At 49.4% G+C, this 8,452-nt stretch overlaps 1 protein-coding gene across 1 annotated transcript in view; it reads left to right on the top strand.

The window, feature by feature from the left end:
• Window positions 1-8,452, top strand: part of Hip1 (huntingtin interacting protein 1) — a 142,691-nt gene that overhangs the window by 85,225 nt on the left and 49,014 nt on the right. Inside the window, exons 2-5 of the mRNA XM_029477805.1 lie at window positions 2,396-2,459; window positions 4,521-4,663; window positions 5,730-5,786; window positions 8,050-8,130. Coding sequence (XP_029333665.1) covers window positions 2,396-2,459; window positions 4,521-4,663; window positions 5,730-5,786; window positions 8,050-8,130 — 345 coding nt within the window. The remainder of the gene's footprint in view (window positions 1-2,395; window positions 2,460-4,520; window positions 4,664-5,729; window positions 5,787-8,049; window positions 8,131-8,452) is intronic.

Here is an 8,452-nt window from a genome sequence, read left to right as displayed (position 1 = left end):
TCACACTGTCCTAATGTCTGATCCTCTCCCCACAGTGGGGGCCTCTTCTAGCTTTAACCGGTCAGTTTTTCTCACAGGCAACCAAGTGATTGACAGGTGAAGTGATCTAGAGTCTGGCATTGATCTGCCTCAGGGAATGCGGGGTCAGTGGTTGGTGATNCCTGAGTACAAGATCTATAGGTGGCAACTGCGAGAAGCAAAGACCACCCATCACAGCGTTTTAGTTTATTCCTTTGGAGGCAAGGTCCCTTGTAGTTCAGGCTGGCCTTGGGTGCGCTAGGGACCTGAGGATGGCTCTGAAGAAGATCAAGGGGTCCTCCTGCCTCTATCTCCAAAGTATTAGGATCACAGATGAGGCACCACACACCACTGTATCACCCACTTCTGAAGGGGAAGTTTCAGGGTGCTTGGATGTAGCTCAGTAAGTAGAACACTTACCTAGCATGCATGGAGATGGGGTCCTAGCACCATTATAAATCAGTAATGGGGGACACTCAGGAGGTGGAGGCAGGTGGATCAGAAGTNTAGGGTCATTCCTGGCTATATACCAAGTTTGAAGCAGGCCAGTCCAGGGTGGATTTATATATGTTTGAGTGCTTCTACAATGAAAGATTTAAAAAGAAAATTTAGGGAAAAAAAAAGATTTTTTTATGTGTATAGATGATTTGTCTGTGTGTATGTCCATGTGTTGTGTATGTGCTTGGTACCCAGAGAGACAGAAAAGGCCATCAGGTCCCTTGGATAGTTTAGAGTTACAGATGGTTCTAAGATGCTATGTGGGTGCTGGGAATTGAACCTGGGTCTGCTATAAGCACAGCTGGTGCTCTTAACCCCTGAGCTCCAAATAAAACATTTCATCTGCATACTCTTGNTCCTGGAAATCTACCCCTTAGAAATAAAAATATCAGTTACTATGAATATGTGGCACTAGACCTGCTGGTGCATTCCTGTCATCCCCTCTGCTCTAGGAGGCTGAGGCAAGAGTGTGTGTGTGTGTGTGTGGGGGGGGGTCTTATATCAATTTATCTGGGGTAGAGAGTTCATTAGTGAGACTTTGCCTNAAAAATCTAGCAGTAAGCACCTGGCAGTGGTGGTGAATGCCTTTAATCCCTGTACTCAGAAGGCAGAGGCAGGTGGATCAGTTAAACGTGAAACAAGAGGTTACAGTCCACCTCCATGATGTACAAAATAAGTAAATGTAATAGCAATACCTTTTTTTTTTTTTTGGTTTTTCGAGACAGGGTTTCTCTGTGTAGCCCTGGCTGTCTTGAAACTCACTCTGTAGACCAGGCTGGCCTCGAACTCAGAAATCCACCTGCCTCTGCCTCCCAAGTGCTGGGATTAAAGGCGTGTGCCACCACATCGGGCAACAATAACTTTTTAGAAAAACAAACAACAGAGTCTCGGGAAAGTGGCTCAGCAGTTAAAAGCACACAGTGTTCTTGCAGAGTAGCTGAGTTCAGTTCCAGGCNCCCACATCAGGCGGCTCACAACCCTAGCTCCAACACCCCTGGATACCCACAGTCACCTGTGCATACATAACAGTTTAAAAAGATAATAAATCTCTTAAGNATTTTCAACAACAGCAAAAGAGCCTAGGTGGTATGACTAGCATTTATGCACACTATTCACGTGTCTGTATTAAAATTAACAGGAGAGTTGTGACTTTTGAAAACAACAGGAAAGGAATAGTTTCGTGGTTTTCTGTGTAATTAAGGAAGGAAAGGGGATTTGCCCTCAAGTTGGAAGTTGGCCAAGAGTGAATGGCAAGTCAGAGAAACCCTGTGGGAGTTTTGTTTATGAAGATCAGGGGACATCTTTGTGGATTGGGCTGTCCCGTGCCATCTTCATGGGGGTCCTGGGAAGGGCACTCCTTCCGTCAGGTTTGCTGGGCCNGNGCCTTTACTTGCAGATCCATCTCGCCAGCCCCAGGTGGGAAGGGTTTAGAAGTGGCAGAGGGGTGGTTGACTGGGGCTCAGGCTGCAGTGCCCCCNCCTGACATCAGCGTCTCTTCCTCTTGCATTCTGAGGAATAATGTTTCCCCGGGGGTGGAGAAGCCTTTCCTTTGTGTGGCCCCTTAATTACCTCGCTGTTGTGCCAAGCCAGCAAGCAGCAGGCGGGTACAGCAGCTGGGCACAGCCAATGCCAGGCAGCAAAGCCTGCTCCCTTGGGACAGCTTGGGACAGCTGGTCTGGGAGTGCTGCCCACCTCTGCGCCCCGTCCCCTAACCTGGGTACTCAAGANGATCTGGAGCCTGGATGTTCTCTTGGTCCCTGGCAATACCAGGGGTCATTGGAGGAGTGGGGTGTTGGGGAGGNGGGAAGGGGAGGGTCTCAGTAGCTCTCAGAAGCTTATTTATTTCATCCTCTTCCCCTCCCCCATCTTGTTTTTGCAGACGGTCAGCGTCAATAAGGCCATTAATACGCAGGAAGTGGCTGTGAAAGAGAAACATGCCAGGAATATCCTTTTGGCCTGGCTCCTCCGGAGGCCAACCCTGGAAGGGGGTCAGATGGTGGGAACTGAGGTCAGAAGGAGGCTTCTTGCTCAGCAACAAGAAGAATAGCCCTTGCCAGGAGCAGGAGCCTGCAGATGGAAGCCACTTCTGGTATAGCTACAGACTCAGAGAGCTCTAGTTCCCCCAGCCTGGCAGTGTCCAAGGGTCCTAGGAGGCCAGCAAGCCATGACTTTTCTTTCTTAAGATTTATTTATTTATTTTATATATGTAAGTATTCTATCTGCATATACACCTGCATGCCAGAAGAGGGCATCAGATACCAGTATAGATGGTTGTAGTTGCTGGGAATTGAACTCAGGACCTCTGGAAGAGCAGAAAGTACTCCTCTAACCATTGAGCCATCTCTCCAGCCCTCAGCTCGGGCCTGTTCCATTTATTTAGTTAGTTAAATTTATTTTGAGGCAGGGTCTCCTCTAGCTCAGATTGGCCTCCGATTTACTGTGTAGCTGAGGGTAACCTTGAACTCCTGACTCCTGGAATGCTGGGATTTCAGGCATGTACCACAGAGTTGGGATCAAACCTGGGGCTTCATGCATCTGAGGCAAGTTGCTCACCAGCTGAGCTACATTTAAATTTTTTATTTGCTTGTTTATTTGATCGTATTTATTACGTGTATGGGTGTTTTGCCCACATACATGTCTGTACATGCTTGCAGTGCACATAGTGGCCAGAAGAAGGCATATCAAATCGTCTGGAACTGGAGTTAGGGACAGTGGTTTGCTGGGAACTGAATCAGACAGAGTCCTTGATGGGCAGCTGTTCTCTTAACCACTGAGCCAGCTCTTCACTTCTTTATTGATGGGGTTTGATGGTGGTTTTGAGACAGGGCTTCACTGTATCCACCAGGTTGGCCCCAAAATTGGGATTCTCCTACCTCAGGATCTTACCGAGATTGTAGGTGTGTGTCCCCATGCCCAGCCTCTAACCTCACTTTAATAATGTACGAGAAAGCCTCCTGAGCTGGCAAAGGCATGCTCCTCGTTAGTCAAGCCTGACATCCTAGTTCTGGTTGGCAGAACCCATAGTGTGAGAGAAACCCTCAATCTCAGCCAGGAGGCAGAAGCAGGAGGATCTCTGTGAGTTCAAAGTCAGCCTGGTCTACAGAGTGAGTTCTAGGACAGCCAGCCAGGGCTACACAGAGAAATCCTGTCTTTAAAAAAAAAAAAAAGTGAAAGAGGAAAGAGGTGTTAAAATGTTGGCATTGGTCCCAAGAGTGAGTCCCAATCCTACATCTGGCTGGGCCAGAGATGATAAGCCAAGAACAACCCTGGTCCCGGGCCACATGTTTAGATTACAGGTGACACATGCCTTTAATCTCAGCCACTGGGAGGGAACAGGGTGAGTGCTATGAGCTGGAGGCTAACCTAGGCTGCAGAGTGAGACTATTTCATTAATACCAAAACCGGGCAAGGGGCTCGGGGTGTGGCCCAGATGGTAGAGTGCTTGCCTAACACGGCTCTGGCATCATATAAACAAGGTGTGAGCCTGCATGCCTGGCATGCCAGAAGTCTGGAGTTGGAGATAAAAAGGATCAGAAGTTAACATACTAAATTCTAGGACAACCTAGTTCCTGGGCTGCTTAAATGTTGACCCTGTCTCAAAAAGACAGGGGTTAGGGCCAGTAAGATGGCTCAGCAGGTGAAAAGGAGCTTGCTGGGAAGCCCGAAGACCTGAGTTCAATCCTGGAGACCCCACGTGGAACTGACTGCCAACAAAGTGCTCTCTGACTTCCACACGTGAGTGCTCACACATATACAAGCGCGTGCACGGCCATACGTGCACGCGCACACACACACACTAATACATAAGTAAATTTAAAATGTAATTAAAAATAATTTTTTTTCAGGGGAAACTGTAATAAAATAGGGAACGAGGTATTTATACCCACAGCCTCCAAGCTGCCAGGCAAACTGTAGAACTGTGGGGTCTTAGCCAGGAGCTGAGCCCCGCCTCCCCCTTACCCAGCTCCACCCACCAAGCCCTTGTCTTCCTTAACTCCTCCCACCGTGTATTCTGGGCACCCACCATGAGAAAGGAGCGCAGACCTTTTGGTCTGTGGTCAACCGACTGCCTCTCTCCAGCAACGCCATGCTGTGCTGGAAGTTCTGTCACGTGTTCCACAAACTTCTNCGAGACGGACATCCGAACGTGAGTCCCTGGGGCGTCAGGGGACGCCGATGGCACAGGTGGGGACTGTGACACCTGAGTTCCTCTCCTGCTGCCTGGTACAGATGCCTGCGAGCCGAGACAGGAATCGAAGCTTTAAAGATATGTTTCTATTTATATGTGTGTGTATGTGTGAGTTTGTGCCACATGTGTCCAGTTGCCTGATGAGGCCAAAAGCAGAGGTCAGATCCCCTGGGGCCGGAATTACAGGATGTTGGGAGCCCCTGGGAAAGAAACTTAGGTTCTCTGTCAGAGCTACAAAACACCCTTAACTGCGTGCGAGCCATCTCTCCAGCCCCTGGAATTGAACCTTTAAAACTATTTTACTCAGAAAGCTAGCAATTGGAGATCATGTCTTCTAGCTCATCGTAAACCAGCCCATTAGTTAGGGATGAGGGGGTGGAGACAAAGGCTTGCCAATCACTTCCGGATTCACGCTGGCCCCTTTGGCCAGGTGATCAGCCATATTTCTGATCAGAAAATCCCACGCTTGATATTTGTGCCTCTTGTATTATCATCTCTTGCAATCTTCTCTCATTTTGTGGGTCTCTGGGCTCAAATGCTTTTTGAAATACTGAGTCAAGTTAGTGTCTACCTGTATCAACCAGTCCCTGAGGCACCTGGGCTGAGAGGCAGACGCTCATAGCAAACCGTCTGTGCTCAGTAACATTGTAACATTGAGTGTGTATCCCCCCACACACACACACCTCCTTTCACCCCTCCTGGCCCCTATCAAAAGTAATTGTCAGCCCAGCACAACAGNCCGTGGAACCGAGATGGAAGGAGAGAACTGATTTCTGAATATTGTCCACTAATCTCCACNTGTGTGCTCTAATACCTGCAGGAGTGTGTGTGTGTGTGCACTCACGCGTGCACACACACACACACATTCTATTAAAAAAAAGGCTGCTGCCTGGTGCCCACCCTCGCCTCTGATTTCCCACAGGAGGTGGGTTCATCCCTTCTGATGGGTCTCTTCCCCACCCGAGCCCCGGGTAGGCTGCTCGCTGGCCACCCCGTCTCTCCTCATAACTCCTCTTCTCTCTAGGTGCTGAAAGACTCTCTGAGATACAAAAATGAGTTAAGCGACATGAGCAGGATGTGGGTGAGTATGAAGATGTACCGGGGACCCCTACTTCTCATCCCGACACATCCAGACACAGATCCAGTGATGTCTTCTGGCCTCCTCAAACATGCACATGTGCAGGGCACACACAAAGCACCTATACGCATAAAAATAAAGGGAAAACATCAGGGGTGAGCTAAAGATGCGTCCACATGTGTTGTCTTCCCGGAAGTCCCAGAAGCTACAGGAAAGCTCTAGGTTCCCAGAGCCATAGAATTTCATATCATGGAGTTAGGCTCCCTCACAGGGACTTGTCATTGTGCCTGTGCCCTTTGTGGTCACAATACACTGCAGAGACATGGCTCATCAGTTAACTACACTAGCTGCTCTTCCAGAGGCCCCGAGTTTAATTCTCAGCACCCACATGGTGGTCACTAGCACTTGTAATTCCAAGGATCCAGTGATGTCTTCTGGCCTCCTCAAACATGCACATGTGCAGGGCACACACAAAGCACCTATACGCATAATAATAAAGGGAAAACATTGAAGACTGATTATTTGTTGGAGGGCTCCATAGGTAGCCCAAGCTAGCCTGGAACTTTTACCCTTCTACTTTAGCCTCCTAAACACAGGGATTATCAGCATGCAGTGCGGGGAGAGTATGGTGAGGATTTGAGTATATGCACTGGGTGTGACGGCCAGCTGTGGTCACGCCAGCTGTCAGCGACAGGTGTTCCTCAGGAGCCGTCCATCTTGGGGTTTGTTGTCTGTTTTTGAGACAGGGTCTCTAGTGCTAGCTGTTTGGGAATTCACCAGGTAGACCAGGCTGGCCTCAAATTCACTGACATCGCCCCACCTCTGCTTCCCACGGGCTGGGATGTAAGGCGGGCCACCACACCATGCCAAGCCTTCCACCTTGAGTTCTGAGACAGGAGATCCTCAGATGTGTGGCTCACCGATTAGGTTAAGCTGGTTGTCCAGTGAGCCCTGGGTATCCACCTGTGTCTGCCTCTCCAGCTCTGGAGTTGCAGCTGTGCCTCATAAGTCCAGAGGATGTAGCTCAGGTCCTCTTGCCAGCCCCATTTTTCTTTTCTCTCAAGCCTCCTTTTTTAATGGACCGATTGGGTTTCACTGTGTAACTCAGGCTGGCTTCCATTACAGAGCCTCCTGCCTCAGTTTCCCCAGTGCTGGGATCACAGATGTACAAGGCCACACCTGGATTCTTTTAAAATATCTTTTTTAAAAAATTTTTTATTTGTCTCTGGGATGGGAGTGGGGTTCTGACGTAGGCCAGAAGAGGGTCTCACGTCCACTGGAGCTGGAGTTACAGGCAGCCATGAGCTGGGAACTGAACTCAGGTCCTCTGTAAGCGCAGCATGCACTCTTGGACTGCTGAGCCATGTCTCCAGCCNGTCTTTTCAGGAGCTTGTGCCTTGCAAATATTTTATGGCTATATTAATGACACCCATGCCATACATTGCTTTCTATAATCCCNTTATCCGTCCTTGGAGCTCCGCTTGGCCATCTGGCGTTTCTGATGAATTTTAGTTTTTCTGCCNGTTTTCCTTTTGTGCGGTTTTGATTCCCCGCTGGGAATNCAATTCTTTGAAGTCAGTAACGAAGACAGGTTCCTCCAGAGAGAACCCGTGTTCGCCTCCATAGAGATCGCTCTCAATTAAACGCTCCGCTGGCTGTTTATGAAGGCTAGGGAGGTGCCCCGGGAGTNTTGGCTGGGTCTCCTTCCCAGGGCTGGAATTTACCTCTTTTTAATCACAGAACGGAGTGGAGGAAACTGAAATTGATTGTCTTCCGGGATTCCCTCCATGTCAGAGTGCCGGCTGGAAATGAACACCCTTTACATTTCTATTTATTTTTTTAGGTTGCATGTGTGTGTGTGCATGTATGTGTGCGTGCATGTGTGTGGAGAGGAGGGTCCGTGCATGCCACCACACATGGCTGACAGAGTCCTTGTTTCTCCTCCACTGTGTGGGACTCTGAAGTTATCAGGCCTGCCTGGTGGAAAACAGCTTTACCCTGTGGACCATTTTTCTGCCTCATCTTTTAAAATAACATTTATTCTGTGTGTTGGGATGGGCTGGACACACAAGTGATAAGTCAGATGACACCTTGTCTGTGGTGGTCAGTACCCCCCTTCCACCAGGCAGGTCCCNGGGATTAAACTAAGGTTGTTGTACATGGCAGCGGCAGCCCTCATCCACTGAGCAATCAGCCGGCCCAAGAAGAAGATTTAAGAGGCAGCCCTGCCTCGAGACTGATGCAACGTCCTCTCTTCTTCCCCAAGGGCCACCTGAGCGAGGGGTATGGACAGCTTTGCAGCATCTACCTCAAACTGCTGAGAACAAGGATGGAGTACCACACCAAAGTGAGCATCTGTCTGCCATTCTCCATGGCTCCACTCGATTCACCCAACCTCCCTCCAGCCCCGCCTCCCTCCAGCCCCCTGCCCCTTCAAGCCCCNCCTCCCTCCAGCCCCTCCTTGGTCTTCATTATCACTTTGAGGAACAGCCTGGGACCTCAGGGAGTAGGGATGCTATGGCCTGACTCTGTGAGGGGCAGTCAACTGATAGAACAGAACAGTGGTGCGAAGGAGCCCAGGATGTGACCAGCCTTCCGACCTATGCTCATGGGTTGTACTGTTCCTCATTTCACAAATAGAAAAACCACCAACATCTAGTGGGAAGTGT

This window comes from Mus caroli, chromosome 5 (genome assembly GCF_900094665.2).
Source record: "Mus caroli chromosome 5, CAROLI_EIJ_v1.1, whole genome shotgun sequence".
NCBI classification, from domain to species: domain Eukaryota; kingdom Metazoa; phylum Chordata; class Mammalia; order Rodentia; family Muridae; genus Mus; species Mus caroli.
The sequence above is the reverse complement of the archived record's forward strand: the minus strand, read 5'-3'. Positions and strand labels throughout refer to the sequence as shown.